The sequence below is a fragment of the Rhinolophus hipposideros genome (assembly GCF_964194185.1).
Source record: "Rhinolophus hipposideros genome assembly, chromosome: 10".
NCBI classification, from domain to species: Eukaryota; Metazoa; Chordata; class Mammalia; order Chiroptera; family Rhinolophidae; genus Rhinolophus; species Rhinolophus hipposideros.
Window position 1 is genome coordinate 10,466,959 of NC_138056.1, and position 22,712 is coordinate 10,489,670.

Consider the following 22,712-nt stretch of genomic DNA (forward strand, 5'->3'; position numbering starts at 1 on the left):
AGGCTATCCTTCAGGAAAATATTATATATTATATATAAAAATATTATATACACAAATATAACACATGTATATTATATAATGTTACATACATAGATCACGGAAATTTTTCCTTTTAATGAGCTTTCCTCCAAATCTCTATTATTAATATCTTAATCCAAGGCTCTGAGCAAGGTTATGGGTCTTGGGCCCTTGTCATTCACCTTGGACTTGGGGCTGTCCCAATTCCAGAGGAAAATCCCAATTTCTCAGCCTTTCCTCCCTCTTGCCAATATACATACAGACTCTTGAAAAAGAATATACTCAAAACAGTTCTTTTTCTTACATCTACACTTTAAGTTTCTTCAAAGACTTTTTGGAGTTAGAAAAGATGTTGAAAAAAATAAACAAGTGGCATACATTTATTTCTGCATACTGTCAGGCGTATACATACAAGGTTGACAATTAAGTTCGTAAAGTTGTTGCAATGATGTTGCTAACCAGCAGGATTATTCATTATAAATAATGACAACTAGACAAACGGTTAACCAAGTTTACTACTTGGAAGTGCTGAAAAGGCTGAGTGAAAAAGTTAGCCGACCTGAACTTTTCGCCAACAATCATGGGTCTCGCATCACGACAATGCACCAGCTCACACAGCCTGTCTGTGAGTTGTTAGCCAGTAAACAAATAAGTATATTGGAACACCCTCCGTCCTCACCTGATCTGACCCCAAATGACTTCTTTCTTTACACGAAGATACAGAAAAACTGAAAGAGACATTTTGATGACATTCAGGACATCAAGGGTAATAATACCACAACAGCTCTGATGGCCATTCCAGAAAAAGAGTTCCAAAATTGCTTTGAAGGGTGGCTCTACGCTGGCATAGCTTCCCAAGGAGAGTACTTTGAACGTGGCCATAGTGATATTCAGCAATGAGGTATGTAACACTTTTTCTAGGATGAGTTCGTGAACTTAATTGTCCGACCTCCTGTATTGCCCACAGGTAATGTGGCAGACACTGTTGTAAATTGTTTTTCATATCTTAAATTTCTTAGTCCCTAAAGCAACCTTATGAATGAGGTACTATTATTATCTATAAATAAGGAAATGAGGGCAGAAGAGAGATTATGCCGCAAATTACCTAACCAATAAGTAAACAATTTAGGAATCAAACCTGAAAATCGAGTTCTTAATCCCATGCTCTTAGTCACCACACTATACAGGAGAACACAGAAGCAGAAAGTAGGTGTCGTGCAGAGTGTCTTGCGGGGTCTCATCTCCTGCTCCCCACATAAGAACGCAGGATATGGCGAAGCCAACAAGGAACATCCATGGAGCCATAGATAGGGGAATCATACCACTATAGTCTCGCTGGTGGCTGGGTTGGAGACACAGGAAGCAGGTGTCATACTATCGGCAACCTGCCATCCGTTTCTCTCTGCCAACCAACCTCACTTGTTAGCTGCAATCCACCGTGCTAACTGCAATCTGCTCTTGCTAGCTCAGCCACCATCTTCTTGCTAACCCCCATTTTCTGCTATCGTAGCCATGGCTCACTGGTTTCAGCTGACGGCCAACTAGCCACAGCTGATGGCCATCCAATCACAGTTGATGGCCATTTACTATCCGAGTGAGCAATTTTCCATGTGAGGGTGAAAGCCTGGAAACTGTACTCCTAGCTCTGTCCCCACAGCAAAATAAAAGATGCTTTGTAGAATAGTGTATAACTTTTGGGAGTGGGGTATGTTTATTGGTTTACCACATCCCCTTCCTGCAATGACTTCTTTTAGCCACAGCTGTATGCAGCCCAGTAGCCATACTTTGTACCACATTTCCCTGCTATTCTGGCATTATTGCCTGGACAGAGGATGAACGCAATCTGAGTTAAGGTAAAAAATTCTATACCTCAGGGATTTAAAGTAAGATTCGGGGTGTCCTTGTGGTCACAATTTCAGGGGTCTATACCAAAGGGGCTCTGATGTGAGGCTTGTTAGATGTTAGTTTTGGACCAGCAGAGAAAGCAAGTCTAGAAAGAGGAAAAGGAAACAAAACACGCAGAGCGAAACTGAGAGGAGACCTAGGGAAAGCATGTCTTGGGTGTAACTTGACAGATTTGTAGGCTGGTATTCCACAATTGGGCTGGCTGTCCTTGGGTTCCGAATTTCCTTCCAAACTAAGAGATTCCTTCTCAAATATTTCTTCTTTTATTTATACTAAAAAGAAAATAAAAAATAAAGGCTTCTGCTGCCTATAACCCAAAGAATCTTAACTAATGTGCAAAATTCCAGAACCCTCAATAGCTGCTGAAAATTTTTATGTATTTCCTCCAGACTTTCTTTCAGTTATTATCTTTTTAATCATGATTGAGAACGTCCTCTGTTTGCAAGTTGGAATAACTTCCCTTTGCATTTATAGTGGTAATAAAAGACTTTCTTCGTGTTGCCATCTAGACTTCATAAGCATCTTTTCTACTCCTGATAATATTTTGTGGCTTCTTTATTTTCTACATAATTTTTCTTTTCTTCTTCTTGAGTGTCCACAGGCTAGTTAGACACATTCTATTTATTCTTGGTCCATTTAAATAGTCTCTGTCAGTGATATTCCCTCTCTCAGATCCTTTTTCTCTTCTCCTTGCATTTTACAGGACATTGTCTGAGTGTATAAGAGGAGGGGAGTGGCTTGTGCAAATTTATGGCAGGAGATAAGACTTGGGTTTGTTTGGCTGGTAATCCTGTGGTATTTCAAGATCCCATTCACCTGATAGCTTCTTGCCCTTCTGGCACTAATAGATGGGGTACTGATGGACCATCTTTTGAGTCACACGATGCTCCTTGGGAATAGGCTACCTCTCTCTTACTGACATGGTGTACCTTAGGTCAGACCCCTGGCTGCAGACCCTGTAGTTTCCACCATGTCCTTCCTTAGCCCCTCTTACCTAGGATACCTGTCCTGTCCCAATCGACACCGTATCCTTAGCACATGAAAACTGAAAACTGCTGGGGAGGCTGTAAACTTGTTCATCTCCTCTCTGCAGCACCTAGGGCAAGGGTACTGATGGAAGCCCATTAACAATGTCTATTTACCTGTTCTAAATCAGTTATCAAACTACTAGATAATGTTTATGTTCCTACCTTGACAAATATACTTGTATAACAGCACAATTAAAAAAAAAATCTAGCGGGCTGGCTGGGTGGCTCAGGCGGTTAGAGCTCCATGCTCCTAACTCCGAAGGCTGCCGGTTGGATTCCCACATGGGCCAGTGGGCTCTCAACCACAAGGTTGCCAGTTCGATTCCTCGAGTCCCTCAAGGGATGGTGGGCTGCGCCCCCTGCAACTAGCAACGGCAACTGGGCCTGGAGCTGAGCTGCACCCTCCACAACTAAGATTGAAAGGACAACAACTTGACTTGGAAAAAAGGCCTGGAAGGACACACTGTACCCCAATAAAGTCCTGTTCCCCTTCCCCAATAAAATCTTTTTAAAAAAAATCTAGTAAGTATGTTTTAATATGATTAAAAGTTAACAATGTATCAAAGATGCCTGGATTTAATTATGTTGAATATGATTGGCTGTTCTGTATGATAAACTAGTGATATTTAAATGAGTGATAAAATAAGGGTCTATGTAACTTATCAGTTATTATATAGTTATATAATAAAATGCATTTTCCTTACGTTCATTTAATCAAAATTAAATATGGTGTTATAAGCAATTTTTCACATATTTTGTGTTCTTTTGACATTATTGACAAATGAGATAAACTTTCTTGAATCATTATAGTTCTTATATTGATTTTTACTAATTTAAATTTGGAGAAACCTTGCTCTGCTGAGGCAATATCAACTGGTATTAAATTTTTAAAATAAATACCTAAATTTAAAAATCAATCATGAATTTTTTATTTATTTAAAACTTTGTTGGAAGTCATTTTATTATATGACTCTTTGAACAGATGAATCCTTTTCATTAGAGACAATGCTTTGTTCAACTGCTTGTTTTTTTCTTTATTAGTTTCAGGTATACAAAACAATGTAATAATTAGACATTTACACCCATCACAAAGTGATAACTCCCTCCTCCAATCTACTACCCTTCTGACATCATATATAACTGTTACAGTTCCACTGAATATTTCTTATGCTGTACTCCACATCCTGTGAATATATATGTAATATATATATAATTATATGAATTATATATGAATTATATATATATAATTATATATATGAATATATATATATATATAATTATAGTTGACATTCATTATTCAGCTTCAGCTTCAGGTGTACACTGTAGTTGTCAGGCTTTTATATACAGAGGATGCCAAAAAAATTTATACACATTTTAAGCAAGAAAAAAACTATCAAAATTGTAATACTCAATATATGCCAATAACAAAAGATGAATACAAGTCATGTGTATACATTTTTTTGGCACCCCCAATATATTTTTCAGACATTGTAGTAAGGTAGGTTATATGAGATAAATTATTATTGTAGAGATATCTCAAAAGATTTTGATTTTATTATACAAATCACAATCATATTATTATTTTTATATTACTATTTTTACCATCTTTAAAGTAAGAACTAGATTCTTAAAATAAGATAAAAAATTGATGTCATACTTCATGCATGTTCCTTCTACATCTACATGAATACAAATTACAGAGCAATATTAATTATTTAATATTGCAAAATGTGTCTTATCTCCTTTATGCAATTGTTGCAAATACGGTAGTAATTCATTAGACCCTCAAGAGTCATGACTTGGAATACAAAGAAAATGGACACTTGGAGCTTATGTAATAATGTATTGCATTCAAGCTATCTGAGAGGAAGGATTTAGTAAGTTAAGGAATTTGCCTTTTTTTCTTACAGTGTTTCAGTAATGGCACAACCTACAAAACCTTCATGGCATTTGGATGGTAGCCTTTCATTTAAAAAATGTGGAGAAGCAATTTCCAGGGCCCTGAACAGTGTTAGTCCCAAAACAGAGTTTTAAAGGTGTACATTGTACTTACTATGTCAGCCCCAAGAATTGGCCCAAGTGGTGGAGGAGCTCATGTGTTGTTAAAGAAATTTATTTTTGTGATCCCTCTAAAATATGGTGCCCAGGCCTGGGTTCCGTTTTTTCCGGATACATTAGCTTCAAGGTCTCCCTCTGATTTTGATGTACCAAGTGCACTCGAATGGTCTGCACCCCAGGTTGTACAGGGAGTTCCACAATAATCACTCTCTCACAGTTACCAAGTGAAGTGGAGTCAGGAATCTCTCACCTGTGGCACTACCCTTACTCATCTAACACTCCTTTTCTTCTCCAAAGCAAAAACCCACACGGGAAAAATCACAGGTCTGATGGCTAGGCTCCTCCCTCTCCCTTTTCCACCTTCTCTCTCAGAGTCCTAGACCACTGAAAGGGTCTCCTCCTTGTCATATCCCCTTTTCTTCCATTGCGCAACCAATCACATGGCTTTGATGACATAAGCAAAGGGAAGATGTCTATGAGAAGAGTATTCCAAGTTTGGAATTTGATAAGATAAATGGGGGAGGAGAAAAAAAACCTTAGCTTCACAGTCCTGTTTTTGGAAACCAGAAACTAAACATTAATTCCTTCTTCTTTATTGCCTTTCTTTTCTAACAAGAGCCATATCTCTCCCAAACATATGGATGCTCCAGATTAATACTATTTAATAATGACACATATTCATATGGCCTGAAATCCTGCGAACAGTCTTGCAGGGTTTGTATAATTGCCTACCTTTGACAGATAAAGAGGCTAAGATTCAGGTTAATTTGCCTAAAGTTACCCAATGAGTTGAATGGTGGAGCTAAACTACGTTTGAATAAATGACTAAGTGAATGGAATTCTTGAAAACATGTATAAATCAGATGAATACTAAATGGATGACTAGCAAATGTACTGCTATCATATAAAGACACTTCATCAGTGAGGGTTATTGGTGGCAAGCAACTCTCTGGCTAATTAAAGTTAAAAAAAAAGAATTCATTGTGGTGGAAGAGATCTTAGAACAAGCTTTGGGAACAGAGAGTAACTAAATAAAGTTCTGGAGGCCCAGGAAGCAAGAAGTATAGCATCACTCCCTCAGGATTCAGCATCCCCAGTAAAAGTATCTGGCTGATCTTGCCTGGATACCAGGGGCTTGGAGGAATAAATTATTTTCTTGAACAAGAACTTGATATTATTAGGAAAAGGAGATGGATGCTGAGCAACCAGATAAAACAATAAATACTGACGCACGGACAATCATGGCAGAGAAAATAATACTTTGAAAACATGCAATAAGTTTCAGAAAGTGTGCTTAGTACTTCCCTTGTATTATCTTATTTCATCCTCACAATAGCTCTATGAGGTAGAAGTATTATTGTTTATATGTCATAGCTCTGTAACTTGAGGCCATGGGAGTTGAAATTGCTCACTCGACAGTACATAGATCCTGGGCTGCAACCCAGGCACAATCCCCCAAAGTTCTATGTTTTAACTATGATTTTATACTCTCTCTCTACCAATGGTGGGCAGGAGAAACTCACAGGAGAAGGGCGGAGGCAGCAGCCTGGACACCAACTTCCTTTCAGCTTGTTTACTAATCTCCCAGAAATACTGGACCCAGAACCTTGTGGAATTCAGTACATTTATACTAACCTAGCTTGATTTGAAAATATTTTTCTATTTCTCACCCCTTGAATGAAGCACTGTCTTATACTTTTGGGAATTCATTTTCAATAGGAATAGTTGAACAAAAATATCTCTAAGTATTTATCTACTTATACCTTTGGGGGTTCCCTGGTCATTCAGGCTTCCACATGAATGAGGAAACTGGCAGATAAGTGGTCCTAAACAGCCGATGGAAGTGACAAGCAGGAAAATATTGTTTGCCTTCACACCTCCCTTGGAGGCTCTTGGCAAAGGTTTTGGAGCCATGGTCCCTGGAACCAGACTATGTAGATTGTGATCTTGAGCAAGCTACTTAATCTCTCTGTATCTCAATTTCCTTTTCTATGAAATGTGGACAATAGAAATTTTCTATGAAATGAGGACAATGCTTACTACCTCAAAGGGTGGTTGTGAGGATCAAGTAAAACAATGTTAATCAGTTCGAATGTGCCTGGTATATTGCTAGTATAAGTGTTAGCCATGGCTATTCGAAACCTATAGTCAGGCAACTTGGGGACATCTTTGAATTTCTGTCAATTACATTCTCACTGTCTAGGAATTGCATGTCCATAAGTAGATTTAAAAGTCTTCCCTGGCAAATAGCAAATCCTTCCTTATGCAGCATGAGGGGAGGGTAGAGATAGGACTGGGCATATAATAAAACCCGTTGCAGAATTTGTTATTGAGAAATATATTTCATTTTATGGAAAGAATAGGGTTGAGGGAGCCGACTTTAGAAGGTGAGAGACCATGAGAGCCCAATCAAAAGTAAGTACATTCATTAATAGAGAGAGACATTTGGTTTTACAGATGCTAAAATGCCATAATGAAAACCTCAAGTGAAATAACAGTTACCAATTTACATATTTTTCCCTTAACATAATTAAGATTATTGATGTATCCTCCAGTGGGTCAGTCCATAAACCTAGATCTCATCCTTCATACTTCTCAACCAATCACCAAGTTCTGCCAATCCTACCTTTGAAATATCTCAGATCTATCCACCTCTTTCCATCACAATGGCTATTGCACTAGCTCAGAAGGCCATCATCTCTTGTGTGTATCCCTCCAAAAGACGTCTGCCTAACTTGTCAATGGATTCCCTTCATTTTTGTGATTAATTAGGAACTTCTTCACAGGGTTGATAAATCCCTTCCCACCTGACACCCTCTTTTACCCTCCCATCTAGACTCCAGTCATACTTGAGTTCCTCAATTAGGTCCTCCAAAGTGCTGTACTCTTTCTTGCTCTGAGAAGTCCCAGATGCTATCCCTCTGCTGGGAGCGTGGTCCTCACCAGCTCCAATATCCCAACTCTCCTTTACTGGGCTGGCTCGTCAAGAGATTTGGCTTAATTATCACATTTTCCAGGAGGGCTCTCTTGAACCTCACAGCCTAGGACTGTCTAAATGAGTGGGTACTCAACCAGTATTTGTTAAGTAAATAAAGGAACGGCAAATAAATGGTTTATTGTATCTAGCTACATTCAATAAAGATCTAAAGGCAATTATTTCTATTTGTCTTTTTCTGCACAAAAATCAATACAGTTGACTCTTGAACAACATGAGGGTTAGGGGTGCTGACCTTCTGCATAGTCGAAAATTCATGTATAATTTTTTTCTTTTTTAAAAATTTTTATTAAATTTATTGAAGTGACATTGGTTAGTAAAATTATATAGGTTTCAAGTGTACATTTCTATAATACATCATCTATATATTTCATTGTGTGTTCACTACCCAGAGTCAGTTCTACTTCCATCACCAGATATTTGACCTCTTTTTACCTCGTGTATAATTTTGGACTCCTTCAAAACTTAACTACTGATAGCCTACTGATGATCAGAAGCCTTACCAATAACATAAATAGTTGATTAACACATATTTTGTATATTATATGTACTATATACTATGTTCCTACAATAAAGTAAGCTAGAGAAGAGACAATTTATTCAGAAAACCATAAGGAAGAAAAAATACATTTACAATACTGTACTGTATTTATCGACATGTTATCTATTTATAAGATGAACTGTCTGTCAGTCAGTACCTACATCAATATTGTCTTACAGGATACAAAACACTAGATGTTATACGTATTACAGTGTTTCCCTGAAAATAAGACCTAGCCGGACAATCAGCTCTAATGTGTCTTTTGGAGCAAAAATTAATATAAGACCTGGTCTTTTAATGGCTTGAGAAATTACTTATGCAATACTTAGTGTGGGATACAAAATTGTGTCATCTCAACTACACACAGTGCAATCTCAACTATGTAAAAAAAATTGTGCATTTACTGGAAGAAAGTAGAGCAATATTTTTTAAAAAGAGAATGACTTAATAGATGATATAACTATATGCAATTTTATGAACAAATTACTCATATAAAATTACAAATCTGTAAAAATTCTTTGATAGATTGTGTGAACAATTTTTGGTTCAAAAATCGGAATTACTAAAACTGTAAGGCCCAAAGCCTTACACATCACACACCTACATAGTTAGTGCTAAATCCTCAGTGATGGTTTTTAATATGTAATCTGAAGGAAATGAAATAGGTTTGGAAGAAGATATAATGGCCAAGGGTAGGGACTCACTCACTGAAGCATCATGGTGTCATTAAAAGAACTTGGTCTTTGGCTTCAGATCGAGGCATCGCTGCTGGCTAGTTTTGTGACCCTGGGGAAGATGTTAATACTCTCTCAACATCGTCTTCTTTATCTGTGTGAAAATAACTTGCTTTTCTCATTTAATGAATGATGAAAATGTGTGAAGTTGCTCCACATCATTTTAGAAAGTGAGTAAAATTTTGATAACTTATTTTCTCTTTCCTCTTTCTCAAAGTCTCCAAAAATGTTAATGTAGATCAGACTCTTAGGTAGCTTTTTATAAACTATAGATTCCCAAGCATTCTGGGAGAGGCTGATTCAGTTCATTTGGAGAATTCCTGTATTTTTAACAAGCAATCCCAGATGCTCTTGATGTGGACGATGTGAGCAGCACAATTTAAGAAACTATTTCTACCTCTATACCTCTCTAAAACTAATTCCAGCCCCTCCCCAAATTTTGTCTAGCAATTGTTTATTTTTCCTGTGTTTACAATTACCCCTCCCTCATCTATCTCCATTCACTTCAAACAACACAAAGGACAAAATGTATGAAACTCAGTTTTTGTACTAACAGCAAATTCGCCCATGTGTTCTCAGCTTTGCCCAGTCATATGGTTGAAGGCATCGGGCCAGCATTTTCCAGTGAAGTCAAATTTTTCAAGTCTTTTGTTTTCCCTAATGATACTATTTAAATAATGTTGCAGCTGGGCAACTGTCACCAGCTCCTTAACATGGCTTTTTTACTACTGTTTTGGAATAGCCAATCAGGTACAAGTGCTAATGTATAAGTTAAAAACTTCACATGGAAATGTCTTATAATTGAAGAGGTTGCTTAATATAAAACACATTCCCAATCTTCCTGTGACCCCCAAAACCTCTGACTTCATATCACAGGACAGAAGCTCAAATTTGCTCTAAGAAACCAACTACTTCTTGGATCTTTCACCTGACTTAGTTCAAGTTTAGTGTGGATGAGAATATAAGTTGGTGGTAGCTGAAGCCTCTCCATTGCCACAATGAATGACTGCCGAAGGTAGTATGCATACAGGTCTACAAAGAAACTTCAGGTAAGTAGAATTGTTTTGGACAGCTAAAGCCTTGTTTACTCTAAGCTTTTCAATTAATTAGGTTCTAAAGAATTTGTACTTGTGAATTCATTTTTCTTTCTCTTTGCAAACCCTTAAAAGCAGCACTCACCAGAGTCCCAATATTGAGAACCAATTCCTCAAAAAACTGTAGGTCCTGGAGTGAAAAACTCCTTTAAAAACCTACAAAGCCAGTGTGTGTTATTTTAAACTGGTAAGCTATCCAAATCCTTTCCTTGAATGATAAATTATTAACATACATGTACTTTTCCCTGCCTCCCTCCAGATACCCATAGTAACACTATGAGTAAAGATAACAATCAGCATTTAAAAAAAGATGGAAGAAGAAATGACTCTGGGTGGTGAACACACAATGCAATGTATAGATGATAGATTATAGGATTGTACACTTGAAACATAATTTTACTAACCAATGTCACCCCAATAAATTTAATAAAAATTAAAAAAAGGTAAGAATCAGCATTCTCCCAGCCTTCAATTCATGGTTCTAAAGTGTAACTTGTCCATTTGCGTAGAAAACCCCTTCCATCTTTAAATGCTGAACCATATGGCTAAGATGAAATTTTACCCTTTCCTGTTGCTCTCTGACAAATTTCTCTCCGGTCAGCTCTTGTGCCATCCTGGTGATGTCTATGACACCTGCAACACCCAGTCCCTTATTGACTCCTCTATTGACCTGAAGTTGAAGCCAACAGCCATGTATCCAGAACTGATATACTTCTGAAATCCTCACTTCTAATAGGCTAATTTCTGAAGCTAATCTCCTATTCTTTGAATACATTTCCCCTGTCTATTACCATTGCTGTTCTTTGACCTCATAAAGTGCTTTCATCCCTTTCTCTCGCCAACTTTTCCCACTTGATTGGTCTCCATCTTCATTTACTTCCTTCTCTCCCCTAGATTCCACAATTTAAATTCAGTTTAAAATGTTTCATTCCCTTTTTCTCAAATACTTTGCCCCTTATCTTCTTTGCTGCTCTATGACTGGAAAAGTCTAACCCTGGTTCATTTCAATTTGTCTTCTATGCTACTGGTATCTGGATGCTGAGCTCATACATGTGGATGAATATTACTCCCAAATGATGGTTTCCATCTGCCCCTGGTCCTAAGCAATGCCTGGCATTCTCTCCATATATTCGTAGTCTGTATTTTCTCCCACTAACACCAAACCCCATTCAAACCCTAATAGTTTCTCATAAAACTATTCTTTTTTTCTCTACCCTTTCTGGCACACTCTCTCACCCTACTCATTTCCAACAGATGGCTTGCCATTCTAGTTCTTTCAGAAAATAGATTTTTAAGGATAACTTGTCAACTTCCTGCTCTTTTTTCTAACCCCAGGTGCTCATGTACATATACCTAGAATCATACCTAAACTAAAATATTTCTTTTCCATCTTGTAGAAGAGGTATTTCTGTCCCAAACTGATCCTAATAACTACACTTAGAGACATGGTTGAAGATTAAATGAGTTAATAAACATAAATGATTTGAAGCAGTGCCTGGTTAGCATACCCATCATCCCAGACGGTGCTGCAAACATACTGGCTTGTTCTACTATAAGAAAAGGGCATGCGGACTATTTTTACACAAGAAGAAACTAGGAGGTTGGATTCCAAGCCTACTGCTTATATGCTCTAAGAAACAGAACTCAGGGAGACATTAATCAATCACGCAGAACAAACCATCCAAAGGCTTTACTAAACAAAGAGATTCCATTATGGCACAGGTTGTGCCTTACAAAGGTTAAAGACAAACCTGTCCCTATTCTTGTGTCTTACAGAAGTTAAACAAAACTTACCATTCTTCATCTTTTCTCTTTTCTCCCATACCAATAAATTTTCCACAGAAGCAAGAAAACACATGTAAACTCTAGTCTGGGAGGTGGAGGGAGTCTCTGTTCCACAATTAATTAAAGACAGTCATTCGGTTTGTGGGGTAGCCTTTCTTATTTACTCTCTGCTAAATAAACTTACCTTTACTCTAACTCTGTATCCAAGGACCCTCTTTTCCCTGTAACTGTTCTAGAGCTCTGGTTTGCCTGAAAATGTCAATGTTGTGTTAATAAATTTATTGAAGCAAGTTACATATAGCAGCATCTTTGAAGCTGCAGTTTTGTTCAGTTATGTTCCCGTTCTATAGAATCGTCCCCTTGATTAGTTTGAGAGTCCTCAACATTTTCTTCAGAATCACATATATACACAACCTATCATCACACTAAACACTTCATACATTCATGTTGTGACTTGAGGTAATAATCCTCAGGAAAACCTACAAAAAAGGTATTATTAGCCTCATTTTATTGATGAAGAAAGTGAAGTTTAGAGAGAGTCTCAAGGAAAGTGACCTATACCTAAAGTGACCCAGGTAGCAAATAGAGGAGCCAAGGTTTGAGTTCTGGTTTATTTGAATCCAAAAACCATGTTCTTAATCACTGTCCTTCGTTTTGATTTGATTCTGGCTAAACACACACACACACACACACACACACACACACACACAATGGGTACTGGATTTTCCAGGATTGTTACGATGGAAAAAAAATAATGGTTCCCCTATAAGCCATCAAAATTACTTTGAATTTCTTGTATTTGTTGGTGTTTTAGAATATATGGTACCCTTATATAATGCTTTTAAGTATCATATACTTTAATCAGATATATGTAATATAAATATATACTATATAATTAGATACATAGATATTCATGTGTATAAGATTAGAAGTTCATATGTGTATCTTATTTATATACTACTTTGTTTCAGAAAGAGTTTGAGTTGGGTATACACACAAGTATTTATACACAGCCATTCACCTATCCATCTTTATATTACTAATTTGGGATTAGGTCATATATTTTCTTGACTTTATAGCATGAACATTTTCCTATGTCAGTAAGTATACTTTGAAGACATAATTTTAATGGCTGCCTGGTAGTACATTATTTGTTCTATAGAATGGTCATTACCTTAACCATTTCTCCATAATAGATTTTGGATCATTTCTAAATTTACAGTATTATAATACTACAGTGGATTTACTTGTGTTTATATCTTTATAGATGTCTATTATTTGTTCCTTGGGATGAGTTTCTAGAAGTGGAATTATTGAATAAAAGGATTTTCTCTATTTTTAAGGTTGCTAGGATATAATTCCTAGATTTTGACAATTTATACTTGGGGAGTATCACTGCTATTCAAACTTTCCCCTCCTGTGACCTCCTTAGGAAAAAAGGACTACACATAATATGGTTCTTAGTATCTTTTCCAGAAGATCTTTCTTTTATGATGGCTAAAAATACTACTAATACTATGACAACATTAGAACAAGTGTTTCAATGCCTGGGGTGCTTGAGAGGCACCAGGGACAGTTTCTGAAGAGATGCATTATTTTTCATTTGCATCTGAACAGCTGAAGACATTCACTTTCCAGCTCTTGGCTTGATTTGAACAAATGGGCCACGTGGAGATTCATTTCAGGGTACTTCTCACCATGGCATTGTAGTGAGATCCCCAAGGAGCCCCGAGGTCCAGTTGCAGCCCTGGGCTTTAGTTTCTCATTTGTAAAATGTAAGGTTTGGACTAGATAACTGCTAAAGCCTTTTACTTCTGACAATGTGTGGTGTCCTAGGTGATTTCTCCTTCCTCCTCTTGCTGGCACCTGTCTTATCTCTCCAGGTACTTTTGTTTGTGTGTGTGTGTTTTTTCTTAGATCATCTTCCTGACGGAAGGGGGCTGAGGTACTGCCCAAGATGTTAGTGCTTCACGAACCCCAGAAGCTGCAGCTTCTGTATGAATCCTTGGAAAAGCACATCCCTGAATCCTTGAAGGTGAGGGAGTAGGGGGTGATCTGGAGCGAGAGGGATGCTGTACGAGAAGGATAGATCCAGGGCTCAGAACCTTCCCTGGGCAGATGGGAGTACAAGTCTAAAGTCAGAGAGTCTTTCTGCAGGGATGATCTTAACACCCATATCCATTCACCTACTTCACTTCTTTTAGGGCCTCTTAAACATCTTTTGGCTCCCTTCTAGTGCTATCTCTAGTGGATTTCCTTTTCTGCCTCAGGCTATTGCAATGTGTCCCTGTTTTCAATATTACCGTCCTGCCTGCAGCTTGGTGACCGGCGTCATCTATCTGACACAAATATGATCGTATCACTCCCTGGCTTTAAAATGTCAGTAGTGGCCCACGTCCAAGGCTTAAAGTCTATAGCCCTGAGTTGGGTTTACATAGGTTTATCACCAAGTACCTTTTCTACTGCGTCTCCCAACATCCCCTACCATATGCCACATGCTGCAATCACCGAGCCCCTCACAGGTCAGCCGGTATGATAAATTCCACCGCACCTTGAAGTATTCACTCGTGCTTCTTCTCCTACCTGAAATGACTTGCCGTCCTTCTCTCTTTATTTTGCCAGGAAAAGACTTTACGTATGCCTCAGGACCCAACTCAAACATTGTTTCTTCTGTACGCCTCCCACCATTCCTAGATAGGTGGTGCATTTCCTGCTTGGGACGCCACACCACTAAGTGCATACATGTCAGAGCATATGTCCCATTATGATCAGACTATCTATTTCTCTATACATCTACACTTAACTTGAAGGCAGTGACAATTATCACATTCACTTTTGAATTCTCTATACTCGACACACATCTGATATAAAATAGATGCCAAATAAACGGTACGGTATCGTCTGAAATGAAAAAATGGGGAAAAATTGTATGAAGTCTTAAACAACAAAATGAATGAATGTCAGGGTACCCAGTTCCTAATGACTTGGCTATGAACTTGGACTTTCATGGACCCCTACTGGGCCTTTGTACAGCATACTTTCCAATAAATAGTCCAATGAACCATTTTGGAATCACTAGTTCTATTCTGTCAAGTCTTCCTAACCCCTGGTTTTATTTCCCATACCACATCCAAGATTCTATCTCCCAGAAAATCTTTAACCTCTCCTGTTTTGTTTTGTTGTAGGTATATGGTGCCCTTTTCAACATTAAAAATAAAAACCCATTCAACATGGAGGTGCTGGTAGATGCCTGGCCAGATTATCAGATAGTCATTACTCGGCCTCAGGAAGAGGTAAGAGCACAAGCTACCGAATACCAGGCCAGTCACATTCAGGATGTTCAGTGTGACAATGAGAGAGCTGAAGCTGGGGGCTGGGGAGAAGAGCCTTGGCACCCCTGATTCATCTAGGTTTTGGAAAGTCTGCTTTGTGGAGAGGGTAGGACAGCAATATAAGGCATGGGAGTAAACCAAATAGTCAATAATCCATGTCTTGTAAATAACATCAGGATCCCATCTAGACAGTTCTTTTCCACTAAGATTCTGATCACATGTGTACATCTCAATATAGATGCCTATGGCTGGAAACAGTTAGGAAATATTTTTCTTTCCCTGTGACTAAATGAACATAACCCAATAATACTTGAATCAGTGTTGGGTTTGAGATTTAAATCTTCCAAGTGACTAGTATGACCTTGGGAAGACTGCTGCTTTCTCCACTATAAAAAGAGAAGTTGACAAAATTACTATGTGGGAGAATTGTTAAATAATAGATAAATCATGTATATTTAATAAGAATGTCTTCCCCATCTTCCAGGTTAGGAGAGCATAAGTAGTGAATCCCTTCTTTCCTAGAGTAGGGACATTTTACCCCCACCCCATTTACATAGTGATCAGGGGAATTAGAACACAACATCACCTACAGTAACCCCCAGAACCCCCAGGGAAGTATCAGCAGCAGAACTAAGCAGGTATGCAGTGGCAGACTTGGCCTTCTACTCCAGGTGCTGTTGTGGGCTCTGGCATGATGGCTTTTTCTAAAAGTCATCTTTATTCATGTGTACATCGAGTGCCAATCACCATGCCAGCCCCAGAGTGCTGGGTCAGAATTAGCTTAGGTATCCTCTCCTCACGGACCCAGAATCTTGACCCCCAACTGTGTTCCCCATACTTCTCTCCATTCCAGAGGCACCCTTCTCTTTTAGACCCTTAATACCCACTGTTTTTGGTGTACCATCTATTCTAGACAATGGGGCGACTTACTCCCCTCCCAAGGGCATCCAACTTCAGTGCACCATCAGAAAGGGACCACCCTCAGTGTGTCAATAGTGATTTATTTTTCAAGAGATTCCAAGGCCATTTTTGTGTGCTTCTCTCAGAAAAAACAAACAAACAAACAAATAAACAAACAAAAACAAAACCCCCAAAAAAGAGGGTATCAAGCAATTGAGTCTCTAGCACTCCAGATATATGCAAGATCATTTTGTAAATTGTAGTGCTATGTAACTATGACTGCTATTTGTTATATCAGGAGATGAAGGATGAGCTGGATCATTACACCAACACTTACCACATTTTTACCAAAGCTCCTGACAAGATACAGGAAGTCCTGGCATGCCCCCAGGTTATCAATTGGGAACAAGCCTTCCAGATCCAAGGTAACTGGTCTGAGTTAAAATGCAAAGAACCCCTGGTTCATTCACAGCTGATGTGGAAGTGATGATGCAGTGTCTATCTTTCTCCTCTCTCCAGGTTGCCAAGAGAGCTTGGATGAAGCAATAAGGAAGGTTGCAGCTTCAAAATCAGTGCAGGTGGATTACACAAGGACCAAACTCTTCAGGCTAGAAATGCCAAGGATGCTCAAGACATTAAGTGATGGCAAGGCAGATTTGATGAAGCAAGTTAATATGCCCACAGAGGATAAAAGTCAAAAGTGAGATTTGACTTTTTGCTTCCCAAATTCCTGGTAGAATCATTCAGTTGCCCTAAGAGCAAGTCTTGAATATGTAGGCTTTGAGACTAAATTGTGATAAGATACACAGTTCCATGGGGAAAGGAAGGGAAATAAGTTATCTAATGTTTGCTGACCATGGGCAGGGCCTTCATTAGATGAGGTCCTTTACATACATTAACTCATTTTGGTCTCAGAAGAGTCCTCCTGTGAGGGTATCGGACAACATGGTGGCACTGAAAAATCTTTACTAAAACTATTTATTTTTTGCAAAAATACTACACGCTATACAAAGTATCCCAGTTTTCAAAATAAGATGTGAAAATTTGCCCACTTGGATTCTCCACAATCTTCCTGACCAGGTGTAAATATTCTTAACATTTGTTGTGGATACTTTCAGTACGCTGTGAGTTTCTTTGTTGTTTTTTCTTTTTGTAAAAATAACATATGCACATACTGTACTGAAAAACTTGCTTTTTTCCACTCAGAAATATGTACTATATATCTTTCATGTAAGTTCACACAGATACCTTACGTTTATTTTGACAGCTGCATAGATTTCCTTAATAGGGAGATACATCATTATGTACTCCCGTATCAACACACTTTTGATTTATCTCCAGTTCTTCCTTATAACAAAAATTCAGTAACAAATGTCTTTATACATAGATCATTACACAAGTTGTATAAATATTTCTGAAAGATAGACTCCTAGAATAGAAATGGTTGGATCAAAAATATGTATATTAAATGAAAGATATTACCAGATTGGATGGTAAGACTTTGATGCATTTAATATGTGATAGCATAACATATGGAACAACCTAAGTGTCCATCAGTAGCGTCCATTCATTAAGGTATAATCCAAACATAGGAATGATATGCAGCCATTAACAAGAATGAACCAGCTCTATATGAACTGATAAGAAAAGTGTTCCAAAATATATTGCTATGTGAAAAAAAGAAACAAGTAAGGCAGACAGAACAGTGTACACAATATGAATACCTCTAGAAGGTTACATAGATATATTGTGTCACTAGTTGCCTCTGGCGAAGGTAACTGGGCAGTAGGGGATCAGAGAAAGCAGAAATCATTATTGTCAGTTAATTTATGTTTTACAATTGTATTACTAATTCAAAAAAATAAATAAAACCTGAATACTCACACATACAATTGAGTTAGCCAGGAGAGCTAGAAATATTCAAATCTGGCTTTGGCCCAGCTTGTTTCCATGAGAATCTTAACAGAATCATATGCACGGGGGAAAATGGTAAATGGGGATGGCAATCCGGAATGGAGTACTTGTCCTAAGGTGAGTCTTCCTTCCCTCTAAGCCCGAATGCATATCTTAGTATCTTGCCACTCTAGGTTTGCCTATGCTGCAGGAGGAGGGCAGGTGAGAATGCTTGAAATCTTTGAGGAAGCCGGACCAGGATCAGGTCAGGCATGGAAGAGAGCAAAAAGAAAGCCTCACCTATGTATAGACAATTTAGTGCCCAGTGACCTACCCACTGGCAAACATAGAGTGACTTTGAACCTGACAAATTCCTTAAAACTCTTCCTCTCTGTGGATGGGTAAAACTTCTTTGGGATCTTCTACCTGCCCCAACCTCTTCTACCCACAGAGAATGTTGTTCTGATTTTGCAGATGAGAAAACTGAGTCTCAGATATCTTATCCAATTAAAATCCTGATTGTTACCACCCCCAAAATCCAATGTCTTCCATATACTGGTGCTTCTTCAACTTCATTTTGGGGTACTTCCCTAGAGGGATGTTGTGATGGGCTTTGGGGTGCATGAAGTTGTAAGATGAACATGGCTCTCATCCTCCTGGACATGCATTTTATGGATATATCTGTTGAAAGAAATATCATCTCGTATATTTAGATATTTTGTGGAGTAGAATTCAAACTTCAGCAATGTGGGAGGTCGCTGTGGTCTAATCCTTGCTATTTTAGAAACATGTACTCATTTTCCTCTTCCTTGGGGTATTTGCTTGGATTTTTTTGAAGTATACTGTGCTACGTCATGCCAACTTCATGCTGTGAAATGCGTCGTAAAACACATAGGGTTTTGTCCCTCTCAATTATTTGGAAAGATTTGGAAGCAAACATAGAAATAGTACTTTTTGTGTGTGTGCATGTTTCCTCTATGCTGTGAGATCCTCAAGAAAAGGGATGGTGTCATATTTATTGTGTGAAATCCTGATATTTGGTAAATGTTGGCTGAATAAATGCTCATTTTCTTTTCTTGACAGCAAAATAAACGTTCGGAGTATCATGTTGGATCCCTTACATGCAGGGCTTGTGAATGAGCAGTGGGACTTTGGGAAAAATGAAAGGAGCTTGAAATATATTGAACGCTGCCTCCAGAATTTTCCAGGATTTGGTATACTGGGTCCAGAGGAGCTCCCTGTCTCTTGGGTTGTGATGGAACAGTCCTGTGAGTTAAGAATGGGTTATACTGTCCCTAAATACCGAGGCCAAGGCAACATGTGGAAAATGGGCTATTACTTTGTGGAGTATCTTAGTCAGAAAAAAATACCATTTTATTTACATATGGCAGAAAGTAAAGAAAAAGCCCATGAATTACTGAGAATTTTTGGATTTAACATTTGTCCTTGTGGCTGGCATCAGTGGCAATGTACCCCCAAGAAATATTGCTGATTGGTGCCATTGTCCGTTCTGAGTCTTTCTTATTAGTGAAAATGCATCAGTACAAACACAAATGTGGTAATCAAGATTAGCACAAAAAAGCATCCAATTATCTGGGGTCCATGCATTACTTAAGCCACTCTCATATAATATTTTTGTCTTTCTCCTCCTCCATAATATAGAAAATTAGAAGCTTGATCCTTTGATGCTATTCTTTTCCTTTAGGGTGACAGACATTTCAGAATTAAAATCACACAATGTCAGTCATTAATGCCAAGGTAATCCTTTAAAAGTAATATTTTCTACATGGGAGGAAGGTTGGTGGGATAGGTAAGAAAGGTAAAGGGATTAGGAAGTACAAATTGGTAGTTACAAAATAATCACGGGGATGTGAAATATGGTATGGGGAATATAGTCAATAATATTGTAAAAACTACAGTGTCAGATGGGTACTAGACTTATTGGGGGATCACTTCATAAATTATATAAATGTCTAACCACTATGCTGTACACCTGAAATTAACATAAAATTATATTGAATGTCAACTATAATTAAAAATACATATATAGCCACAGGATATAAAATACAGCATAGGAAATATAGTCAATGGCATTGTAATAGTTACGATGGTGTCAGATGGGTAATATGCTTGAGGGGTTATCACTTTGTGAGGGGTGTAAATATCTAATCACTATGTTGTTTTGTACACGAAACTAATAATAATAAAAAATAAAAGCAATAATAAAAAAATAAAAGCAATATTTTCTTCTTTGAAGAAGACTTCTTTCATGAAAGAATCTTACTTTTTCATGCTTCTAAGTTTGAAAATAAAAAGTCTGCTCTGGTATCGTCCCCTTCCTCTTACAAAGTTTTCCAAAGGACCATTCAAAAGCCCTCAGCATCATTGTTCTTGATCCTTGATGCCCTCTAAAGAGCTTTGAGATACTCTACTGAATTAAAATATGTGGCTGTCAGTGAAAGTTTGGTTTTTTGACTAGCTTTTTATTACAAGGGCTTTGTAGGTTGAGTTGTGTGGCTTAACTTTATATTCTCAAGATGATTTGTATATCTATGCTGTGTTAATTTCCTATTGTTGTAACAAATTACCACAAATTTAGTGGCTTAAAGCAACAAAATCTTATTATCTTATATTTCTGGTAGTCAGACATCCAAAATGGGTCTTATGGAATAAAAAATCAAAGTGTCAGCAAAGCCACTTCCTTCTGGAGGCTTTTAGGGGAGAATCCATTTCCTCATCTCTCCAGTTGGTAGAGGCCATCCTCATTCCCTGGCTTATGGCCCTGCATTACACTATCTTTTCTCCCTTTACTTCCATCATCTTCACATAGCCTTCTGCTTTTCTGCATTCAAATCTCCCAACCTGCCTCTTACAACGACACTGATGATTAGACTTGGAGCCCACTTGGATAATCCAGGATAGTCTCCTCATCTCAACATCCTTAATTTAGTCACCTCTGCAAAATCCCTTTTGTCATATCGTAATTTAAAGTTCAAAGATTCTAAGCATTAGCATCTGGATATCACAGGGGTCATTATTCAGCCTACAAAATAACATCAAGTTTATGTTCTCCATGAGTAAAGTCACCTCATACTTCTAATCTGAGACTGACTAACATTTCTATATTCTAGGTCCAGATTCATGGGAGAAAGAACTTACTCTAGTTTGAGATCTGTGTCTATCTAAAATCCTCTCAACTACGACTTAGAGGTCAAGGTCATATGTAACATTGGTGTTCAGGTCCCATTCATGTAAGGGATTTGGGGGAGAAGGCACCCTAGCAAATGTTTACTTAAATCTAAATAAAACAGAATCAATATCTTCATCTTTAAAATGTGCTTGGCCCTTGAAAATAGGTGCCCACTTAGACTGGTAAATGGTGACATAGCCAACCTATAATAATAGACCTCTGTCTTAACAGCTCTGTGACTCTGTGATCATTGTCTGAGCAGCAATAGGCTTCCAGCCACCCTGCCTATACATAGAGGTAGCAACTTAGGAACTCAGCTCCAATCTGGACTCCACTTTTCCTGCCCTAATTTACATTCCAGGACATGGCGCTTCTTGTGATTGATCCCTCTGGCAGCCATGGCATAGCTTGGCTATATAACAAAAGTAGAAAGCTTTGATTTGAGATAGTGTCTATCCAAAGAAATATAAAACACTCATTCAGAAAGATATATGCACCCCTATGATCACTGTAGCACTATCCACAATAGCCAAAATATATAAAGAATGAAAATGCCCATCAGTAGACGATTGGATACAGAAATTGTGGTACATACATAGGATGGAATATTACTCTGCCATGAAAAATAGTGAAATCTTACCACTTGCAACAACATGGAGGACCTAGAAGGTATTATGCTAAGTGAAATAAGTCAAATGGAGAAAGACAAATACCATAAGATCTCACTTACATGTAAAATATAAAGAACAAAATAAATGAACAAATTTAATAAAGATTAAAAAAACAGTACCAAAGTAATCACAAAGACACAATAAAAAGATGAAGAAATGGCTACATGATAATAATATCTTATACCTAGGTACCACTTAATAGGTTCCAGGCAGTATTATAAGTGTTTCATATATTTTAACTCATTTAGTGCTCAAAACTGCCCTGAGAGTTAGGCATGGTTATTACAGAAGAGAAAAACCACGCTAGAGAGTATTACATCTCTTGTCTAAAGCCGCGCAATCAGTAAGTGGCCAATCCAGGAACTGAATTCATTTATGTGGCTCTCAAGCTGGTATTCTTAACCTCTGGGATATAACCTGTGACAGATGGCTAAAGTTTAATAATCATTGATAAATGAGTTGAAGTATGGGTTCCTGACTATTGTCTCAGTTTCCTTACCTGTGATTGGAAATAATGACAGTTTTATTTCGTAGAATTTTGTTAGTATTAAAGGAAATAACCTAAATG

General features: G+C 37.8%; 2 protein-coding genes across 9 annotated transcripts in view; one reads left to right on the forward strand and one right to left on the reverse strand.

The window, feature by feature from the left end:
* LOC308503255 (glycine N-acyltransferase-like protein 1) overlaps window positions 1-22,712 on the reverse strand; it is a 44,699-nt gene that overhangs the window by 15,728 nt on the left and 6,259 nt on the right. The gene's annotated exons all lie outside the window — the stretch shown is intronic.
* On the forward strand, window positions 14,116-19,775 carry GLYATL2 (glycine-N-acyltransferase like 2; the record flags this gene model as incomplete). Its single annotated transcript, XM_081062661.1, has 5 exons — window positions 14,116-14,193; window positions 15,344-15,451; window positions 16,689-16,815; window positions 16,910-17,090; window positions 19,367-19,775. 5 exons carry the CDS (start codon window positions 14,116-14,118, stop codon window positions 19,773-19,775), a joined length of 903 nt encoding a protein of 300 aa, XP_080918787.1.